The sequence below is a fragment of the Eucyclogobius newberryi genome, unplaced genomic scaffold (genome assembly GCF_026437365.1).
Source record: "Eucyclogobius newberryi isolate DKJ021-1_F unplaced genomic scaffold, fEucNew1.0.hap1 SCAF_20, whole genome shotgun sequence".
In the NCBI taxonomy this organism is placed as follows: Eukaryota; Metazoa; Chordata; class Actinopteri; order Gobiiformes; family Gobiidae; genus Eucyclogobius; species Eucyclogobius newberryi.
Window position 1 is genome coordinate 17667012 of NW_027315835.1, and position 21596 is coordinate 17688607.

General features: G+C 40.3%; 3 protein-coding genes and 1 pseudogene across 3 annotated transcripts; 1 reads left to right on the top strand and 3 right to left on the bottom strand.

Annotated features, from left to right (window-relative positions):
• Nucleotides 1-234: 234 nt before the first annotated feature.
• On the bottom strand, nucleotides 235-2932 carry LOC140368621 (synaptotagmin-1-like). The gene is made up of 8 exons (XM_072455589.1): nucleotides 2644-2932; nucleotides 1923-2101; nucleotides 1750-1845; nucleotides 1515-1682; nucleotides 1265-1432; nucleotides 1077-1194; nucleotides 845-978; nucleotides 235-773 (listed from the first exon to the last, which is right to left on the bottom strand). The coding sequence occupies exons 1-8, from the start codon at nucleotides 2888-2890 to the stop codon at nucleotides 564-566; spliced, it is 1320 nt and encodes a 439-aa protein (XP_072311690.1). The 5' UTR covers nucleotides 2891-2932; the 3' UTR covers nucleotides 235-563.
• A 1424-nt stretch (nucleotides 2933-4356) lies between these two features.
• On the bottom strand, nucleotides 4357-8553 carry LOC140368623 (ferritin, lower subunit). The gene is made up of 5 exons (XM_072455591.1): nucleotides 8403-8553; nucleotides 7000-7103; nucleotides 4959-5105; nucleotides 4741-4866; nucleotides 4357-4651 (listed from the first exon to the last, which is right to left on the bottom strand). The coding sequence occupies exons 2-5, from the start codon at nucleotides 7099-7101 to the stop codon at nucleotides 4502-4504; spliced, it is 525 nt and encodes a 174-aa protein (XP_072311692.1). The 5' UTR covers nucleotides 7102-7103; nucleotides 8403-8553; the 3' UTR covers nucleotides 4357-4501.
• A 1256-nt stretch (nucleotides 8554-9809) lies between these two features.
• On the top strand, nucleotides 9810-17886 carry LOC140368763 (receptor-type tyrosine-protein phosphatase H-like). Its single transcript, XM_072455825.1, has 20 exons — nucleotides 9810-10075; nucleotides 11288-11369; nucleotides 11460-11726; nucleotides 11810-12058; nucleotides 12121-12375; nucleotides 12453-12695; nucleotides 12862-13113; nucleotides 13191-13445; nucleotides 13518-13739; nucleotides 14515-14775; nucleotides 14856-14949; nucleotides 15030-15083; nucleotides 15151-15232; nucleotides 15373-15463; nucleotides 15524-15594; nucleotides 15674-15808; nucleotides 15876-15995; nucleotides 16700-16860; nucleotides 17460-17595; nucleotides 17710-17886. The coding sequence occupies exons 1-20, from the start codon at nucleotides 10007-10009 to the stop codon at nucleotides 17884-17886; spliced, it is 3276 nt and encodes a 1091-aa protein (XP_072311926.1). The 5' UTR covers nucleotides 9810-10006.
• Nucleotides 17887-18306: 420 nt separating this feature from the next.
• Nucleotides 18307-20363, bottom strand: LOC140368764 (putative nuclease HARBI1; annotated as a pseudogene).
• Between the last annotated feature and the right edge of the window lie 1233 nt (nucleotides 20364-21596).

Below are 21596 nucleotides of genomic sequence, written 5' to 3' on the forward strand. Positions count from 1 at the left end.
TGGAGACTTGGGGTTTATTGATTATGTTTAAATGTGTGCTTACATTTAGCTATACACGGAAATTGCAAATTGTAAATTCCTCTTACAAAATCAACAAGAAAAGAAAAAAAAGGAAACAATTTGAATAGAAGATATTTGATCCACACAACACTCACTTTTGCTATTTTATGCAGCAGTACAATATAACTATGTATTACTACTGCACTAATTACTGTTCTAAAAGAGAAACAAGGCTTGTTCAGACTCCATGGAAGGTTTAATTAGAGATGTGGCACCAATACATTTACATTTAGGAGCTATGTCTTCAGAAAACCTTGACAAATGAACATGAAACATAAATTTGCCAGTATAATCCTACATTTGTTTGCCCTACATATAAACACACAGTACATTTTGCTTCACATATGGATGTAGGAAATTATGGTGAAAAACAAAAAAATTTCAAAACCTTCTGTACAACACAAAACCATCATTTTCATGAACAAACTGTGAACACAAAGTAAACAGACTGCACGCGTTAGTCGGTGAACCGTCTCAATGTAAAAAGTAAAATGAGCCCAATTCTAACGGGGTTTAGCCTTGAGCGTGGCCTCCACCTCCTCCTCTGCAATCAGTGTGTGCCATTGGGCCACAGGACGTCTTGGATTGGCCAGCATATCAGACCAGTGACGCAGGCCCACTCCAGTGGCTCCATAGCCCATGAAAGCCCCACCAATAGGGTCATTGCTTCCCAGTTTGTCATAGTCATACACCATAATGACCACTTGCACTTTCTGGAAGCAAAAACATACAGTATATTTAACACTTAATCACAACCATGTTTTAAATGTTGAAAATGCTTTACCTGAATCTGCTCAAAGGGGATTTCAAAGCTGAAACTCTCATTGAAATAAGGGTTTAGTGTGTTTTTCTTCACCGTCGTCTTCTTTTTCTTGATTCGTTTTCCATTTTGCTGCAGCACAATCTTCACATAAGGATCTTAAGGAACAAAACAGACATAATAAATATACAGATTTTATACCGTGGATAGCTCTGCCAATAAAAGTGAGTTACTTTAAATGTTTCTTTTGTTTTACCTGATAATCCTCCGACATCCATTTTCTTTAGATTCTTTGCCTCCATAATATTTACCGTGAGCTTCCCAGCGGTGGGCACATAACGTAACGAAATACAAATATCACCAAGCTTTTCTTGCTGCAATAGAAACAAAAAATGGTTGAGCGTGGATCATATTTAGAGAGCGATCCTGTGAGCTCTGTCGTACCTCCTCTTTCTCTCCACTTTCTAACTCTTTCCACGTTTGCATTGGCTGGCCCAGATCAATACTGTTCATGGCGATCTTAATCTCACCGATCATGTCGTGCTTAGAAAACCTGTCAAAGTCATAAACCTGCAAAATCAAGGTCTTACCGCCGAGCTCTGCGTACGGAATCTAGAGAAAGTGAGAAGAAACACACATACAAGATTATAAAGAAGAAATGATTAGCTAAATTCAAACTAAACAATCGTACAACCTTAAAAATGAAAGTTTCATTGAAGATAGGACACAGGTTCTTGCGTTGAACTTTGGTCTCATATTTCTTCTTTTTGTCTGGCAGTAAAAACACTTTGACATAAGGGTCTGACGTGCCCCCCATGTCCATGGCAGCCAGATCCTGAGCTTGAAGTATTCCCACAATGAGCTGGGAAAGACAAATAGAAACTGTGAAGTTGATAAAGTATTTGAGCTAAATGTGGTCTGAAATGTACCTGTGCGTCTGTGAAGTTGTAGTCCAAAGAATACTCCAATTTCCCCAACTTCTCATGCTCCTTATCTTCTTCCTCTCCCTTCTTCTCTTCTCCCTCCTATTAAAGACACATTTTCATATATAATTCATGTCAGACTTTCAAAACACCATCGCAAAAATAAACGTCGGGCATACCTTACTATCTTTCCCTTCCTCTTCACCTTCTTTAGTCTTTTTGCGACGCCCCCCTTTCCTCTCTCTGGTTTTCTTTGGCTTTTTCTTTTTGCCAAAACATTTCTTGAAAACGCAGAAGAGGCAGGCGGCGACCAGCAAAAGCACCACCACCACAATGGCCCCCACAGCCCACATGGGAACTGGAAGACACACAAAACAACAGAGTATTGATGAATGAATACAGATATTGCATCATATAGTGTAATTATGCCTTGAAATGTAAAATAATAATAGATTACAAAAAACAAGCAAAGACAGATGGCCATTTCTTACATGCATCTTGCTCTAATTATCCTGATTAACTTTCTTGAAAACACAATCATTCATCACAAAGAATAAAGAAATTGTGTTGTGTTATTTATAAGGACAGAATTTGGTGATACAGGTCAGCGGACTTCTGCCGTTTGTCGAGTGCGCATGAGTTGGCAAAATCCTCTCGTAAGATCAGATAATGACAGTGGTTCAGAGAGAGCAGACTGGGCTAACCACTGTCCCCTTCAGGCCTGACATTATCAGCTCAGTCCCGTTAAACCCAAAAGTATATAGAGTAGTTGAACAGAATGTGATGTACTTGTTATTCAAGGTAAACCCACTGCAACTTGTCGCTGAAATCCAAAAAAAAAAAAAAAAAAAAAAAAAAAAAAAAAGAGAGTGTGATTTTGAGTGTTTTGTGCAGTCTTACTCGGCAGGTGGGTGATTTCATTCATAAACTTGTCCTTCATGTGCGTGTAGTCGTGCCCATGGCCTGGATGGTGATGCTCTGGGTGCGGGTGCTCGTGCTCCTCGTGCCCCTCGTGGTGCTCTGGATGGTGCTCTGGATGGTGCTCGGGGCGGTGCTCGTGGTGGACGGTCTCTGTCGTCTCCTCAGATTCGGGCTCGGACGTCTCCACAGCCCGCCTGACCCGGACCCCGGCGCTCACCAGCCTCATGTTTGCTGTCGAGACAATATAAAGTTAAGGGAATCCATCAGCAGATCTGACTTGTGTGTATGGGCAGTGTAATCCTCTGTCCGAGCAGCACAGGGGAGCAGCTCTAAGCCAGATGCTCAACATGGCTGACCCTAATCCCTGTTACTCTCACTGTCATCTCGGCCTCGCACGTATACAAACCCATCGATTTTCCTCACGTCACCAGATTTATCCACAATGCAAGATTCAAATTGTTTTGCACTGCAACTATACAACTATAATGTATGTGCAACATTTTGAGTTATCCAAATTCGTTTTTTTCTTTTTGACACTGTAACTAACATGTAAAAACATTCATTTCAACCATAAAGAGACATGAATAAGAATGTAACCAGCATGGGAACAATCCTTAGTATCACAGATGATCAAAACGTGTCCAACCAAAACAAAAAACGTACTTTCATGCCTCAAATGCAGTGACATAACAATTCAGCAAAAGTATAATGTGATTGTACCTCTTGATCTGTATCCGCCCAGTAGCTTCATTTCCAAATCTTCATGTATTGTGGGTTTCTTCTTCGGACCCCTCTGAGCCTTCACAGTCCCATGGTCGACTGCACGAGCTCGGACTCACTGATCACCCTGCAACTCTTTCTCTCAAATCCAGAGCGCCGGAGTACGGAGTTGTGGTTTAATCCCCATACCCCTCCTCCTCCTCCCTTTAATAATACTGCCGTAACATCTGTTGCTTCCAACTCTCACTGACGACAAACAGTAAAGTATTTTCCTATATTTGCATCGTATATAAATTATCTTTAGATGTTGGAAGGCCAATATGAGATGGCAAAGTGTTGTTCATTAGATTGACGAGGCATCGCAGGAGTGGTCGTGTTATGCAATGTGAGATTCATCCGTCCTCATCACTAATCTCCAGGTCAGCAGCCCAGGCAGTCCATCGTCAATCTACTGAGCACCAATGTGCGATGTGCCTTCTTAATAACACAAATGTAAAAGAACAAACACAAAAATTGAAATGAGTTTTAAAGACTTTTTGCCATCACTATTTGCTCATGTGTTTGAGGTTGTAAAATACAGTGTAGCATGTTTCAGTAGCTCAGCACTAAACTGAACTGTGATGTGATGTTAACAGACGGCAGGTGAACGGGGATTTGCTGAAACGTACAATTTACAAAGTAGCATGTTAGTTCCAAACCCTTTGTCTGTCTGACAACCTGCAGTTAAAGATTAAGCTCCAAAGAATGAGTAAGCAATGTACGACTACAATCTTTACAGCATCTATAGGAGACCAGAAAGTGGGGCTATAAAACCTTAGTGTATGTTGTGCTTATACAGCTTAAGGGTAAAAAGTAAAAAACAAGTAAAACAGTTCTTAGTCAATGCATATATTTAATCCCAAATTAATTTTTTTGCAATTGAACAACAGTGATTTGCAATTTTCCAACATAACGGAATGTTAAAAAGACAGTCAAATGCAGCAGCAATGAATGAGATTGTAACTTTTGAAATATGTAACTTCTAGCACCGGTCACTGACAATACTGTAAACAAAATAAATTAGGTATTTGTAATTAGCTTTTTGAGAATTTTGAGATATTGTGTTTTTAAAATTAGCTTAAAGAGTGTGTTTATCAAAAAGATATTCTCCCATTCCACCAGTGGCTTCATTTGTGGTGACACGGCCCAGACTGCCCACATAGTCACCCAGCTTCTTGATGGTTTCATGGCTGCTTTTAAGAAAGGCGTCTTCCAGAAAGTCACACAGCTGAAAAAAATATATATACACACACGTGACAAATATGAATTTTATGCAATTTATATACAAAAATAATTAGTAAAGAGTGCCCAACTTACATGAGGATCACCATTGTTGCCAGCTCGGCGGTGGACGTCCAGAATGCAGGTATTCAGGGACTTCTGATAATCCAAAGAGAATGACATTGCATCCAGTCCTCCTCTCCAGTCCTCTCGCGTTGGCTTCTATAACACAACATTGTAATTTATGAATAAAGCTTTTCAGACTGCAATTTAAAAAAAAAAAAACTGCATAAGACATCAATGTGTACACTTACGGCAATAGTCTGGAGTAAAATGCGTCCTCCTCTCATGTTCTGATAGTCCAGCAGTTTCTCAGCCTGGTCCCTCTCCTTTACGGACTGCTCGAGGAAAAAGCTGGAGAATTTTGGCAAGGCAACGTCATCCCTGTCAAAATACATCCCCTGTAATAAAATAAATCAATATTTAGTAATAATAGTAGTAATAGTAATAATAGTAGTAATAGTAATAGTAGTAGTAGTAATAAATATAGCCGCAAGCGGCAATGATCGGCCCTCGCCACGCCGCAAGAGGAGGGGGCGCTAACGCGCCCCAATTGTCCTTTTATTACGCCTACTGCTGAATCTGTGACGCTGTCACATCTTCTCCCCTTTGTTTTACCATCAAAAAGCAATTTTATTTTGAATTCTTGGCAAAATGTGCGGCTTTGCCGCACAGACACCGTGACTCTTTGAATGAAAATGTGGATAACTTTTGATGGTCCACCCCTGAAGATGAGTCTCACCAAATTTCAGGTTAATAGGGCTGACGCCCTGGGAGGAGTTTGTGAAAGTCTAAAGTGTAAACATGTTCTGGCGATTTCCCCATTGGAATAACATGAAATGTTTCGGTCATCGTTACGGCAACGCCATAACAATTATGACATGGGTCTCATTGACTTTTTTGATGGGGATGCTAAAATTGAGTTGTGTGTCAAATTTCATATAATTTCGCAAAACTAAACATTTAACCTCCATATAAAATCTGTAGGGGGCGCTGTGGCGCCAAATTAATTTATTTCACTTCAAGTGGGTTTAGGGCAAAGAGTTTAACAACTGATTCTAATTTGACGCAATTCGGACTTTATCTGCGCAAACGGCAGAAATTTTAAATATGGGAGATTTCTGAAATTCTAGCTACAGTTTGCGGCTTCGCCGCACAGAGACCGTGACAGGTATCAATGTAATTTGGATAACTTTTGATGTCCCACTCCTCAGTAGCATTTTCACCAAATTTCAGCTTTTTAGGGCCAACGCCCTGGGAGGAGTTCGTAAAAGTAAGACGTTTGGAAAAACTCCGAAGTCATGTTTAGCCATTTTTGAAGCAATATGGCCGACATTTGGTTGGGCAGACGGCGTTGCCGTAATAATATTTTTTACTTCTCTTGTCACCATCTACCTCTGCGCCAAATTTTATGATTCTACGATCAGATTTTTTTTGGGTCATTTCCCATCTCTCAATGCATTTTTGGTACATTTGGGGGCGCTGAGGCGACAATTTTTTTATTTTAGAAAAGGGAAATAGCCAGAATGTAGAGAGGCACGATTTTTAGAGGTGTGAACATTTTTGTGACTTTTCGTCAATGTTCACTGGGTGAAAAATAGGGAGGTTGGTCCCGAGAAGAAGAAAGAATAATATTCCGATGCGAAAACAATGTTTCCCATTTTTCAAATATCATAAACTATACATTTTCGGAAAGCGCTCGCGCTTTCCTACCTCATGGTGTGGGTCCCTGGTCACTGACGGGTACTTTCGTTAATTTTGAGTGGGCTCCGCCCACTTTGTGTTTTTGGCCCTCTATACAGTAATAATGTTCAATTTCTGCATTACATGCTTATATGCACGGAACATGCAAGAGATGGGGAACGTATTCGTGAGCTACTTAGCGCAAATGAGTGCTTTATATGGGGATGACGACCGCTCGTTTAGTGCGCACTTTTGCACGGGCTTTGCCCGTTTACAACGGTAATGTTCCATTTTCCTACTACTAATTAGTATGCACGGGGCGTGCATGAGTGAAGGAGTGCGTTAGTGAGTGTTTGGAAGTGGGCGAGCGCTTCGCGCTCGATTTCGTGCGCACTACGTGCGCACTTTCGCACGGCCTTACGAGATTAATAGGCCTCTCGCCAGCTTGTGGCGCTCGGGCATAATAATAATAATAATAATAATAATAATAATAATAATAATAATAATAATAATAATAATAATAATAATAATAATAATAATAATAATAATAATAATAATAATAATAATAATAATAATAATAATAATAATAATAATAATAATAATAAGACTTACCAGAGCCATATACGTGTAGGACGCGGTGAGCTTCAGGTTGACTAGTTTGTTGATGTCCTCCTCAGTCTCCACATGGAAGTTCTGCTTTATCACCGACTGCATTTCTGAAAAAGATCAAATAAAAATCACAACCGTAAGCTTCAGCATTGTGTTGACATGACCCAGCCTAATAATTGTCCCGCGGTCTGTAGCTTGAATCCTGTTGAACTTACTCAGTTTTGGAGTAACTTCTCTGTTAACAAAACCCAACAAAGCTGTTGCTTGAAGCTCTGACGATCATGAGTGAAACCTGGGTTGAACCTGGGTTAAACCCTGAGCCACTGAAGCACAGGTCAGGCAGAGACAGACACAGCTTAGCCAATAGGAGTCAGGCTAGAGGGGAGAGGGCGGGGCTAACTCAGGGTGCACAAGTGCAGGTGATTACAACTGGATCTGTTTGTTTAAAAAATAAGTTCACACATTTCTGGTTCTGCCACAGTTCAGAGGTAAAGAACAAAAAAGTAAAAGAAATACATTAAAATGTGTGATATTGAAGACAATCAAATTATAATCATCTTTCAAAAAGGATTAATGCACACATACACTAGATTCAAATGTATGAAATGCATGTACTGTAACAAACAAAATGTTATAAAAAAAAAATTAACCATTTGAAATAAGAGAGATCCTGATCCCAGTTTGAGTTACAGTGTCACGTGCCACTGTGCTCACAGCTGATTGGCCCATATTGTTTTTTCTAACCCTAAACAGCTCTTGCCCTGGTCCAGAGCAGGAGAACCTTCTGGAGTCTGGAACTGAGACAAACTTAGGGCCAGAAAACGCGTGAGTTTTCTCCAACCCAAACTAAATCCGTTTCCGACCTCAGAAGTGTGTGTTTTTACATAAGCTTTTACATAGTTGCCAATATGTTACATTATAAGGATGTAAAGGATGTCCTGGTATAAAATGTTAGTGTTGCAATTGCAAATACTGAGAACTTGACCAAACATCAACTGAACTCAGAATTACACAAAATAAGTTAAGTGACAAAAACACCCTGATAAAAAGCAATTTACATTGTTACACATGTTATTTAGAGTTATTTAAGGACAAAAATAAATAAATAAAAAGTCTTGTGTTTTAAGCTAACGTTAGTTCGTACGATTATATTGTGACCTAACCTTAAAGAACTACGATGATCGAATAACTATAATCTTGACACCACTATTGCATAATACACAAACAGATGCAACACGCGCACCAGAACAAACTGTTCAATTACGAAACACAATGCACGTAACCATAATATAATAGATCCATGCACGTAACTCACCAAGAACCCAGAAGACCGGAGGACTTTACCTGCAGCGCGGTCATGTGCATGAACTATAACGAAATCCCTCGTATGGAACGTTTACATTTACCTGAGTTGTGAAGGAGACGGTTCTCTCCACGCCGCCGTTGATGTTCTGCCTTTATCTCACAGTCCGCACGCTTTTATCTCTCCTGAAGCACAAACTAACGACGCCCTCAGAGTGAAGAAGCTAGCTAACGTGGCTGTGCTAGCGCCCGATGTTTGTTGTCCTTTTGTGCTACGGCCCGTGAGCGCGTGACGCCTGTTAGAGCGCCCTCTGGCGGCTCACATATTACACGTTGGAATTTGATTACGTCATAATTTCAGAGGTGGGAAGGGGCGGGGCCGTTCTGAATCAGTCAATCAATCAATCAATCAATCAATCAATCAATCAATCAATCAATGACGTTTTAGGGTTGAATAATTGCACCACTCTCTTAAGATCGAGTGAGAGGCTGTAATTGTACCAGAGCCATGTCTGCAGTGTACAGCTTATTATAGTCCACACCGCCTGACCTTCACTGCACTGTCGTGTAAACGTCATTAAGCTTGTTGTTATTTTTAAATATTGGCCTTCTGTTTTGCCAAGCTCGATGTGAGAAGTCCAGTTCAGTGTCCAAAGAGGAGCACTGGGCCGATAGGGTCATTACAGGGGGTTTAGATTACATCCAGCATAACAATGTATGTGTTTTTGTTTTGTTTTTCAAACTTGGAGTAAGAGTAGCCAAGATCTATCACGATCCCAAGCTCTTTGCCAAATGTATGATCATAGCATTGTCTCTGCAAACCTTTTTGCAGAACTGTGGAGACACAAACATAATGAATTATTACTCTACTGTGTACTTACCAATGTACACCACTAAGTGACAGCATTGTCAATTGTAAATTTTCCCACAAAGTGCAGGCCCTATAAGTCAATTGATGTTTTACGTACGTAAACTATTTACAGAATTTTAAAAACAACAACAACAACAACAACAACAACAACAACAACAACAACAACAACAACAACAACAACAACAACAACAACAACAACAACAACAACAACAACAACAACAACAACAACAACAACAACAACAACAACAACAACAACAACAACCACCCTCATCAGTTTCAGTCCAATTCTCCTTACATTACTTATTACTTACATTATTCTGCAGCACCAGATCAAAAAGAAAGAGCTGTCATCGTGAGTGGAATACAACTAATCTTACAATCAGTGCTCACTTCTTCATTATATTTCCCGCTTTTATATTTTATTGCCTCCATAAAGCGTTGCCTATAGTGCAGTTCTACAATTCCTTTATCGACATAAACGAGTAAAATAGGCAAACAGGCTATGCAAAGTTTGTTGCTAGGTCTGGTCACAAGATAGGTAAAACATTTATAGCCCGTTCATAAAGCAAGATTATGCAAATGACTCAAATGATTGATATCATTTTGACAGTTATAAGGAAGTGAGGGGCAGGGCAAAGGTCTGTGTGGTTACAAGGCTGAAAAACAGAAGCGGCTATTGACTTAGTTTCTTCCTAATAGGAGAAGAGATCAGAGGTGACATAGGGAGGATATGCTTGAGAATTAAAAGTCAACATATTGGGATCAGCCTTCTGCCACTCATACCAGACCACCGCCCTCAAACCAGCTTTAACTATGTCTACAGACTAACAAACTACAATGGATTATTCTACTTTCAGATTCACCGCTTATAGTTTCCTGTTGGTGTTCAATCTGAGCCTGTTCTGGGTAAGTGCATTTCACACCTATCTTTACATTACACTGCATCTTATTTAACACACATGGCCGTAACATTTCACCAATCTGCAATGGTACAAGTGTACGTCGTAAGATTCAGTTGTGCTCTTCTGAAAGTGCTTGAAAATGGGTTCATTGCGACAGTAAAACACAGTGGAGTTTTAATGGTGGCTGTAAGTGTTTATGATATATACTATGTGACCTTTATTCATAGCCGTAATTATCTCTTCTTGTAACTTCCCCCAATGGAATACAAATGAGGAAATGCTGGGAATGAACAGCTGTATTACAGGCATTATTTTAATTTATTTTGCATGTTTTTTCCATTCTTATTTTAGTGTTTCTCGATTCTTACAAAGGTGCAATTTTTGTTTTTTTGTAACATATCAATGAGCAATTTGACATTCTCATTTTCAAATAAAAGCCTCATGTGATTTGCTTATCAACTGTCTTAAGTTGACACAATAAAAACGCACACATTTTAAAGGGGCACTACACAACTTTTTAGGTGGAGGGCCTGCCACCTGCTTGTCTCCATGGAGATGTTATTGCTTTGCCAGGAATGTTGTACAGTGTGTGTTTACGCAATATATGTATTTATCTCCATGGATACAATCAGGTCAGATATGACTTTCAAGGTATTAATTGAGGAAAACCTGCAAATGAATACTGTGTGACCATTGTGGCAGAGCCCTTTCCAGAACAGTTACACCTTTAAACATCATTCATCTTAGAAGTTGGCTGTATTCAAATATTGAAAGTCTAAAAAAGAAAAGCAACCTTAAAATTGGGTGAATGGTGTTGAACAATGAAATTATAAATGCAATTTTAATTCAGAAAAAATAAATCAATTAATAAATACAAAATACAGTTGATACTACACACAGTTTTCCTTATCAAAGAATTATTTTTTTTCTTTTCAAAATTATAGCAGCTAATTTGACCAGTGGTTGAAAATTCAGACCACCACATGCTTTATACCTCTGTTTTGACTGTAGCATAGAGTTTTGTGTCAGATGCCCTTTCGGATAGACTACTTATGGCCTATTTGTGAGTAATATTCTTTCAAATAAACACCTTTCTAATTATTTATCTGAAGTGATATAAAGAAGCACAGTTTTAAACAACACTCTGACTGATCACATAAAACATATTTTCACAGCTTTACCATTGTGAAAACTTGTGATGTTTTTTCTTCACTAGAGGGGCCTTGACTGCCAAGGACTGACTACTAATGGGACAACAACAATACCAGTGACCACTCAGTCGACCACAACCCTAAAACGTGAGATCTCACTTTAATATATACACTATAGTTTGCCCAGTTGCCATTGCTTTGCAACTGAAAATATGATTCATTTTTGTCTATTTGCAGCACCTGAAAATGTTAAAAATGTCACTGTCACTCAAAAAACCGAAACAACTGTAACCATAGTATTTGACAAGGTCGAAGGTGTCAATACGTATGATTTGTCTTATATCATCAATGGTGCAGAAAAGACTGAACAAATTACATGGAGTCCTGACACTCCAGTTAGACACCAGTTAGTTGGCCTCATGCCGGCTCACAAATACAACATGACTCTGCGCTCTAAAGTGGGGGACCTTCTTAGCTCTGGCTTTTCATTTACTGCAATCACAGGTAAGAGACATTTCACTTGCAACAACATGTACATAACCTTCATATTTGTGGTCAGTATTTAAATCTTATCGTCTCTTTTCCAGCTCCTGAAAATGTTGAGACATTTACTGCAGTTGGTCAAAGTGAAAGCAGTATAACTCTTCAGTGGACAAAGAAGACAGGCGTTCAACTGTACATTTTGAAATTTGATGGAATCGAGACAGACGTGACTGAGGAGGATTCAAGGAACTATGTAGTGCCAAATCTCTCTAGTGCCACTGCATACAATGTTACTCTATATAGTGTGTTTGAAGGCATTCGGAGCACTGGGGCCAATCTGACTGCAGCCACTGGTAAGTTTCCTTATGTAAAACACAGAGACATTTATCTCATTCTTTTTTGTGTGTGTGTCTAGCTCCTTCCAAAGCCAAGGATTTGAAAGCAGTCAAAGCAAATGAGACAAGTATAACTTTGCAGTGGATGAAAGACAACTCAATATATTACACTTTGAGGTTTAATGGAAAAGAAATTAACATCACTGCAGAGGAGCTTGGAAATCCAGCACAATACACAGTCTCAAACCTCCAAAACACCACAAGATACAACTTTACTCTTGTTCCTTATTTTAGAAACATACCAGGTGCTGAAGTGAGCATTAGCGCAGCCACAGGTAAGACTGCATGTTTTAAATGATTCTATAAAGAAACCTTCACAAATGCTTTTATGTCTGGCTTTTTCCAATTTTAGCTCCTCGAAAGGTAGAACGGTTTGGACCCGTCAATCAAAGTGAGACCAGTATAACTTTGCAGTGGGAGCCAGTGCCTGGTGTCATAGAGTATATTCTACATTATGAAAACAGTCATTTAAACATATCAGGAACAAATGAAAAAACTGTATCAGGCTTGACGAGTGGTACATTGTTCAATTTGACTCTTTTTGCCGTGTTTGAAAGTGTCCGAAGCATCGGTGCCCAAATAACTGCAGCCACAGGTAAGATGCTGGAGATTCTTTATTCTGTTTACAATTACAATTTAAAGTGTGTGCAGTTAGTTACAGCAGAACAAAATATATATAGTGTTGCTAAGGGTGTATGAATGGATGCTCCTGAATCTCTAACATTTTCTCCCTCTGGCCTTTACTTTACTTCTTTTTCTAGTCCCTCGTAACCCCACTGGCTTTAAAGCAGAAAAACAATCAGAGACGAGTATAACTCTAGAGTGGGACAAAGTGGGCGATATCCAGGACTATGTACTTAATTATGGATCAAAGCGTGTGCCAGTAACATCCTCAGGAGCCGTGGTAACACATGAGGTTACAGGACTTGAAAGTGGCACTCTATACAATTTCACACTGTCTACTGAATTTGCCAATTTGTCAAGCAGTGGGATTTTACAAAAAGAACCAACAGGTAGCTAAACTCTGCATCTGTTTTTGTCACTTTTAGTGTACATCAAATCTAATACTTACTCATGATTCTTGTTTCAGTTCCTCCTCGAGTGTCTGAAGTAAAGGTGACAGAACGCGACTTGACCACAGTAACTTTGCAATGGCCGAATGTGAGAAAAGACTGGAACTACAGTGTGGTTTTTAGCGACAGCGCTAACAGTAAAATGATCAGAGAGGGAGATTTTGTTTCCTTCACTGTCACATCTCTGAAGCCCGGAACTGTCTATACATTTGCCATTGTAACAGAATTTGCAATGTTAATGAGTATTCCTTTTCAAATTGAAACAGTGACAGGTACTTTGATTCTTTTAGTAGACTATTTGAATACACTGGCTTTACATTAAATCACGTGTTGTTCCTTTGCAGTTATAGACTGTACTATAGTGGACTGGAGCGTTACAGAGACGTCGATCCAAGGAAAGGTTAACGGTGCGTTCACAGATGCAACAGCTTCCAATGGCTCACAGCCACATCCCAACTCTGGCTTTGGTGGTGACGTTAAATTCACTGGCCTTTACCCTGGTGCAAACTATAGCATGAAGCTGCTGTATAAGGGGCTGGAGCAGTGCAACCACGCCCTCACTATCAGTAAGTACCATCAGCCACTGTTGCATGTCGACTCTTCATCTGGACCATACTCATCATGTCCCGTTCCACCCCACAATGTCCCGTTCAAGACCACTTTGTTGACGTTTTATTGTAGCAATTTTTTTTAAATTCTGTCAACTGGACAAATGTTTTATGAGTGATGACGTTTCGACACTTCTTCAGTTCATCTGGCAGAGGAAGTGAAGAAGCTGCTTTGATGAATTTGGTTTTCTTTTGCTATGGAATCTACCTGGACGATTGAGGGACTACACAAATGACTTTATTTTCTTTACCATCCTGTTTCCCAATTAAAATGATTTGTACCTATGCAAAATTAGCAAAAAAAATTACCCATCAAAGTACCGTATTTTCCAGACTATAAATTGCACCTTTTTTCATAGTTTACATATACATACAAATGTAAGTTAATCTATATAATTCAATAAGTTGTAATGCATTGGTGGTTTACACATTCTGAACTGTGACAATGTCTTACTTCCAGACAGTATTTTCATAAGAATCCATAAAATGACTTCTTGGCCCTTGAAATTGCTTTATTATAAATATCTACAATGTTAAGAACTTTACTTCTTTATTAAATATTACTTTATAGGTCTTGATGTCATCTGAAACACATCAATGAAATGCAATACAAACAGTACAAAATAAGTATAAGACAAAGGAATACAACAATTTGTGTCTGAACCAAAAATTTGTTTTCTTGTGAAATGACTTTTCATAATTCATGTTTTATTAACTTTGATTAACTCTTTAGTTCCCCCTCCTTTGATGGCGACGTGTAAGAACTGGGACGCTGGTTACTCCATCTACATTGAATGGAAAAGACCAAGTGGTGTCTGGGACTCAGTGGAAGTTAATGTCTCTGATAAAGTGCATAAAGTGGGACACAATGAGGAGCTCTATGCGGAAATATCAAATGTTCAACCAGCCAAGAAATATAAAGTATCAATTTCCTCACTATCTGGACCACAAAGAAGCAAACCATATGTTTTTGAATGTGCCACTGACGCCAGGGGTGAGTTTCTTTGTCATACATTAATTTATTGTATTCCATGCCAACATTACTAATATATCTGTCTGATGATGTGTTTACAGGAGTCATTGCAGGAGCTTTCTTTGGTGTACTGCTTTTCCTCGCTCTAGTCTGCGTGGTTGTCTTTATTATGTTAAGAAGAACTAACATAATTAGGTTGGCAGAAATAAAATGTCTGCTATAATCTATCAGTAATTGACTAAATCAGTATCAGCAATGATCTTTGTTTCCTCCAGGAAACATAAGAAGTCACTCAACGGTGCAAACAGGACCTCGGTTAAAAAACCCAAGTATGTTTTAACATATACCTAAAGAGTTATTTTTATTTTTAACAAATACTGCTGGCTCTGTTTTTAGATGGATTCCTTTGGATAGGTTCCCCTGCCTATTCAACGAGTTAAGTGCAGATGAAAATAAAGGTTTCAGCCTAGAATATGAGGTTAGTAATCTTATTTAAAATAGCTAATGTATTGTTCTAAGTGGAGATCTTTGCCTAAACCGTACACTGAACATTACACTGAAAACTTGCTTATCTTGTTTTATCTCTTATTTGACTTTCACCTGTAATTTCATATGCAGGACCTTGCAGTTGTTGGCACAGAGCAGAGCCAGAAAGCAGCCACAATACAAGAAAACAAATCGAAAAACCGTTTTATCAATGTTCTCCCATGTAAGTATGTGTTAATCAAACTTGCACAAAGCTTTGACTGACACTTTGCTCACAATCTAGACGACCACAGCCGTGTAAGACTGACTTCATCCTCTCCTCACAATGACTACATAAATGCCAGCTACATACCGGTGCGTAATGAGATGAAGAGCACAGATACATTTGGCCGTAGCCTGCTGCTGAATTATAATGTGACTTATTGATCCTTAGGGCTACAATAGCAAAAAGGAGTTCATTGCAGCTCAAGGTCCTTTGCCGTCCACTGTTAGAGACTTTTGGAGAATGGTCTGGGAGCAGAAAGTGAGAGGCATCGTCATGGTAACCAATTGCACCGAAGGAGGACGGGTGAGAACAGGATTTAACTTTAAAAGCACTTTGAGAACAGGTTTAATTATCGTTTTGTTTTCTCCAGATTAAATGTGAACAATACTGGCCTGATAGCAACGCTCATGTAGGAGGAGATTTGGAGGTTTTCACCACTTCGGAGCAGAAGGAACCAGACTGGACACTGAGGGAATTTAAAGTGAAACATGTATGTTTATGTATTAAGAGAGTGACAGTGGCTTGTCAAACGGCAAAGCATTTAACAAGCACAGAATCCTGCCTGGGACATGTGGGCAGGATAGTGAGTAGTAAAACACTAACAATACAACACTTTTTTTTTGGTTCACACAAATATTCTGATACTGCTCTTAGAAGAATGGCTAATTTTTTTTACATCATCATTACTTTTACATCATTGTAGCTGATGCAACTCTATGGTTTTTGCTTTATCTTTTTCAAGTAAACATAATTCTATGAATGAACATAGGTTATTGCTTTGCCTGAAATGTTCCACAGTATGGCATTAACATTTTGTATTTATTCAAGAATAGGTGTTTTAATGTTAAAAACAATTCTTTGAAATACATGCATCCTTACTGTGAGCAGGGTCAGCTTTCCATGGATCTGACCTGTAACTTAGCCTGGTGGCATCATCCGCTTGCCTCCATGGAAATAGATACCTTTAAGGCCATACTGTGGAACCTTCTAGGCAATGCATTCATATATCCATGGAGGCAAACAGAGTGCGGACGCTCTGCTAAGAAGGCTGCATCGTGCATCTTTAAGAAAGATTATGTTTATTTGTTTTAAATCATGCAAAATATTTTTATCTACACTTAATTCTGAGCTCTATTAGACCGGAAACAATCTTTTGCATAAGACCCATAGACTGACACCCTCCTGTTGATGCAGAGGCACACATCAGAGGAGCGAACAGTGAGGCATTTCCACTTCACTGCCTGGCCGGACCACGGAGTCCCACAAGGAACACAGCTCCTGATCCAGTTCAGAGCGCTGGTTCGACGACACATGCAGACAGAGGCTGCAGGGGCGCCTACAGTGGTCCACTGCAGGTACAGTCTGAGACTAAAGTAGGCTACACAGATGAATGGAGGTGTATATCCAATTTACAAAAATATGGGAATCAACCCAACTCTCAGCATTATAGAGGCTCGTACAACAACATCCACTTTGTTGGCATTTATTTTAAAACAGTGAAAGGATGGGGCCTCTCACACGGAGTGAAGCTGTGATGGAGAAGGGTTTCCTCATGGGGCAGTGCAGTCCTGTCTCTGGACAGGACAGTGATAAAGCCTTTATCATAAAGGGGGTGCTATTTAAATAGTAAAAAGCCTTCTCATGTGATAGGAAAATTGTATTTATTATAAGTCTGAAATAACTGCTGGTTTAATTTTCCAGATTCTTATACCAAGTTACTGTGTTACTCTGTCTCTAACTCAACCTGGGAAAGGAAGTATTTTGTTTCTATATTATAAAACCGTGAAGGGCAGATTTGGCTTAGAGAGACAATTATTTGTATTTTATCTCCTGTTTATGGCGAGGAACAAACATGACAGTTCTGCGTGCATTATTGTCCACAAATCATCAACTAATTTATTTGCGGATCAAAAGGTGTGATAAGAAAAAGTGAACTCCTTTCTGTGACATGCAGTGCTGGAGTGGGCAGGACAGGCACGATCATAGCACTGGACGTGCTCCTGCAGCAGATGGAAACAGAAAAGGCAGTAGACATTAACGGCTTTGTGCATAAGATGAGACTAAACCGACCACACATGGTACAAACAGAGGTAAGGATGATAATCACATTAAATTACTCCTTCTTTGCTTTAAGGAAGTGTTGGCTTCAAGACCGTTCTAAATGACTAAATATAATACGGCTTCTGCTTTTTCTGCTTTGGCAGTCTCAGTACATGTTTCTACATCAGTGCATCCTGGACCGTCTGCTGCTCAATGAGAAGCCGGAAGAAAATATCTATGAGAATGAACTGATCTACGCCAATGCCTCTGCGATCAGGGACTTTCAGAACATGAATAAATATGTCGGTGTAATCCCTCATTCGTCCAGGCGTGTTCCATAGTAGAAAAAGCTTCAGTTGTAGTCCAGATGACTACAACTGAAGCTTTTTCTACTATAACATGAATAAAGCTTAAACGTTCAATTTAATATCTGCTGTGAAAGTGTTAGACCATCATTTACAACTTTTATCATATTTTTAAATCATACTTCAAACGACAGAACAAATGAATAAAATGGGCACCTAAATGTCCACAAGGAAGAACTGTACATTATAATATAATTTATTACTGTATTGTACACCGCATATGACCAATGTATTAAGAAATGTTTGTAAAAAAATATATATTTTATTTAAGAACAAATATAAAACAATACATGATGGTGTCTGGGAAACATTCTTTATGGAAATGGGTTTCTGGTTTGTCATATTTCACATCCCCTTCATTGCTTACACTTCCTTCTCTGTCCTCAGTTTAGTTTGTCATTTGTCACTGGTGCTTACAGGAGCAGAAAACACTCTGTTGATGAGTGCTCTGGCACTTAGAGCTTCATTGCTGACTTCTAAAGTCCCAGAGTGTTGTTTCCCTGGATACACAGGTTCAGATTCAACTGGTAGTGAGGGCACTGAAAACTTCTTAGTGTGGCAAGTCATGGGGTGTTTTAACTTTAGTTACGGTTAAAACCCAAATCAGAAGACCAACAAAGCCACCTGGGCATTAATGGGCGCAGGACCATATAGAAGACATTAAAAGGCGCACAGATTCGTTGTTGACATGAGGCATAGACATTTTTAATACCAGATATGATTTATTTATAAATAACTTTTCTCTGAACAGTAAATTCCATAATAAAAACATTTTCAGTGAAATTACACAATCATTGTCCATAAAAACAATCACACTTGAGGTTAAAAAAAGGCAAGGTGGCAGAGCATACTTGTCCCATCCCCCATGACCTAAAAATTGGTTAGTGTTAAAGATGGAGCAGATATGGGCCTAAAGTGCTGCTCTCTTTTACCTCTGCTGGGAAACTTCTGCTGCGCACCCTTGACGGGCAGCGGACGTGGCTAGTTCAGCCGGCTACACACACGGGACCCCAGCTTCCAGAACAACCAGTCGCCAAAGCGCAATCCAGGAGTTCCCCATAGGCACCAGGGTAACATAAATTAGTGGCGGTAGAATTAAAAGATCGTAATAGAAAATGCCGAAACTACCTGAGGACAGGAGAACAGGGCGTCGACACGGCCCAATCTGAGGCGGAAGTGGGAGAAGCAGAGGAAGAGGAAGTGGTAGAGGGGGGGGTTTTATAGAGTGGAGTGACACCTGCTGGCCAATTTGACTAAAGACAATCCACCCTGGGGTGCACGGTGGCAAAGGCGGTTAGCGCTCTTGCCTCCCAAGAAGGAGATCATGGGTTCGATTCCCGGACCAGACCAACATCACATGATCTCTCTGGGTGGAGTTTGCATGTTCTCCCCGTGTTACCGTGGGTTCTCTCCGGGTTCTCCGGCTTCCTCCCACCGTCCAAAGACATGCATGTGTTAGGTAAAATTGGCGACTCTAAATTGGCCCTAGTGAATGAATGTGAGCGTGAACTGTCTGTAATGTCTATGTCTCTGTGTTGGCCCTGCGACAAGTTGGCCACTGTCCAGGGTGTACCCCGCCTAAGGCCCGAAGTCACTGGGATAGGCTCCAGTCACCCGCGACCCCGAAAGGGAACAAGCGGTAGAAAATGGATGGATAGACAATCCACCCTATCACATTAGCAATGTTGTGAAGTACACAGCAGGCTCTGACAATTTTGGTTTTTGGTCCAGACAGCTTTCCTTTGCAAAGCCGAGCTGCAGCAGCACCTTGAAGCGCTTCATCAAACAGCTGAGCGTGGCCCACATGATGCCCAGGATCTTGGCATGAGCGTCATTAAAGCGGACCTCACTGTCACTGGCCGGGTCTGTCACAGAAGTTAAGACGTGTTTGCTCTGGAGATAACCTTTACCAGCTGAAAGGAAAAGAGAACACACATTACCCACAATTGTAATATTTATACAAAGTTCATCTCTCTAAGCCCAGTGTCACCCCCTTGGGTCCATCTGTAAATGCAATTGAAATATTTTACAATTTATTTTCAAGTCAAGTCACGTCCTTCCCTCTGGCTGAAGACGCCCACATCTCGTGCTCGGACGTGCTGCCCACTTCGCACTTCTCCACACACAAGATATTTCCGTCTGAATCGCAGATGAGTTGGCTCACCACCGCGGTGTAACCCAGCCGGCTGAAAAAGGTCCGGCAGTCCTCCTTATCGTACGGAGACACCCTCACCCGAAAGTGCGGCGATGCCAGGATGCCCAGCACGTCGGGGATGCCGCACAGTGTTTTTACGTTAGATGCGACTGTTGCTTTGGCCTCTTCAGTTTCGGGGAAAGTGACAAACTTCTCCGTCATTCATTGGTCCCGGACACCAGGCTGATGATGGCCGGGCAGTGCGTGTGCGTGAGTCCCAACCATGGTCAGTAGCGAGGCGGAGGATATGCCGTGTGCGTAATAGTTCAAATCTGGGGGTAATAATGTACTCAGACTTGAACTTTTACAGCCACATCAAATCAATAACATCAGCAGCTTTTTACCATCAAAAAAAAAATTGCCAAAATCTAAAATATAGTGTTTGAGACAGATTTGGTGCGACTTATCCATGTGTTTGTCTCCTGTAGATTAGACTTCTGTAACGGCTGCTCACTGGCCTCTCCAAACGAGCTGTAAAACAGCTGCAGTTCATCCAGAACGCTGCTGCTCGGGTCCTGCCTAGAACCAGGAAGTACCATCACATTAGTCCTGTTCTCAGGTCTCTGCACTGGCTCCTGTGGCTCAGAGAATAGACTTTAAAGCAGCTCCACTTGTGTACAAATCTCTCCATGGCCTAGCACCAAAGTACATCTCGGACAAGTTAGTGCCATATGAACCATCTCAGACTCTGAGGACCTCAGGGACTGGCCTCCTGCTGGTGCCGGAGTCAGGACTAAACATGGACCGGCCTCCTGCTGGTGCCAGAGTCAGGACAAAACATGGGGAATCTGCATTTCAGTTTTATGCAGCTAAAATCTGGAACAGTGTTCCTGAAGATGTGAGACAGGCTTCTACTCTAACAATGTTCAAATCTAAGCTAAAAACAATTTTGTTTTGCTGTGCATATGACAGAAAGGATTTTTTTTCCTCTTTTATTTCTTAAAACGTTTTGTGATTTAATTGTTTACTGGCAGACAGACTATTCTGTGACCTATTTTTGACATTTTAAACACTAAAATACAGGTCTGAGACTATTTTGAGATAGTACCCTGCACCTTTAAATTTTATCCTAAAAAAAGCACCTTTAAATTCATTATTATTCAAACACGATTAAAATTTAACATTTAAAAACTTCTGCTAGACACAATAGCCCATTGAGCGGGTGCCTGGGGAGTGGGTTAGAACAGTCGCTGGTCAGAGTGTCAGTCGACACTAAGCCTACTGTAAAGACCAGGAAGAGCCTGGCGCACCTACCCACTGACCAATAGCCAGTTTTAATACTAAAAGCTTTGGTCGAGTTTTGTCTGGGACAATTAGTTTAGTGAAAGCTAAATCTAAGGAGGGGCAGACGAGTCTGGGTCCGTTGTTAAAGATACAAAGCGCCACACATAAGGTGGAGGTGTTGACGAGAGAGTCGTCGTAAAAGAAACATACGCTCAGTACAGACGTGTGCAAGAATCAATATAAAAGTGATGGAGACATCCTGGAGACA

Coding starts and splice junctions, on each gene's coding strand:
- LOC140368621 (XM_072455589.1), bottom strand. CDS start 2,890: ATGAGGCTGGTGAGCGCCGGGGTCCGGGTCAGGCGGGCTGTGGAGACG. Junction 2,102..2,643: donor TGAAATCACCCACCTGCCGA/GTAAGACTGCAC, acceptor TGTGTCTTCCAG/TTCCCATGTGGGCTGTGGGG. Junction 774..844: donor TCCCCTTTGAGCAGATTCAG/GTAAAGCATTTT, acceptor TTTTGCTTCCAG/AAAGTGCAAGTGGTCATTAT.
- LOC140368623 (XM_072455591.1), bottom strand. CDS start 7,101: ATGCAGTCGGTGATAAAGCAGAACTTCCATGTGGAGACTGAGGAGGAC. Junction 5,106..6,999: donor CCTACACGTATATGGCTCTG/GTAAGTCTTATT, acceptor ATTTTATTACAG/GGGATGTATTTTGACAGGGA. Junction 4,652..4,740: donor GCAACAATGGTGATCCTCAT/GTAAGTTGGGCA, acceptor TATTTTTTTCAG/CTGTGTGACTTTCTGGAAGA.
- LOC140368763 (XM_072455825.1), top strand. CDS start 10,007: ATGGATTATTCTACTTTCAGATTCACCGCTTATAGTTTCCTGTTGGTG. Junction 13,446..13,517: donor TCAAATTGAAACAGTGACAG/GTACTTTGATTC, acceptor GTTCCTTTGCAG/TTATAGACTGTACTATAGTG. Junction 14,950..15,029: donor AGAAGAACTAACATAATTAG/GTTGGCAGAAAT, acceptor TGTTTCCTCCAG/GAAACATAAGAAGTCACTCA.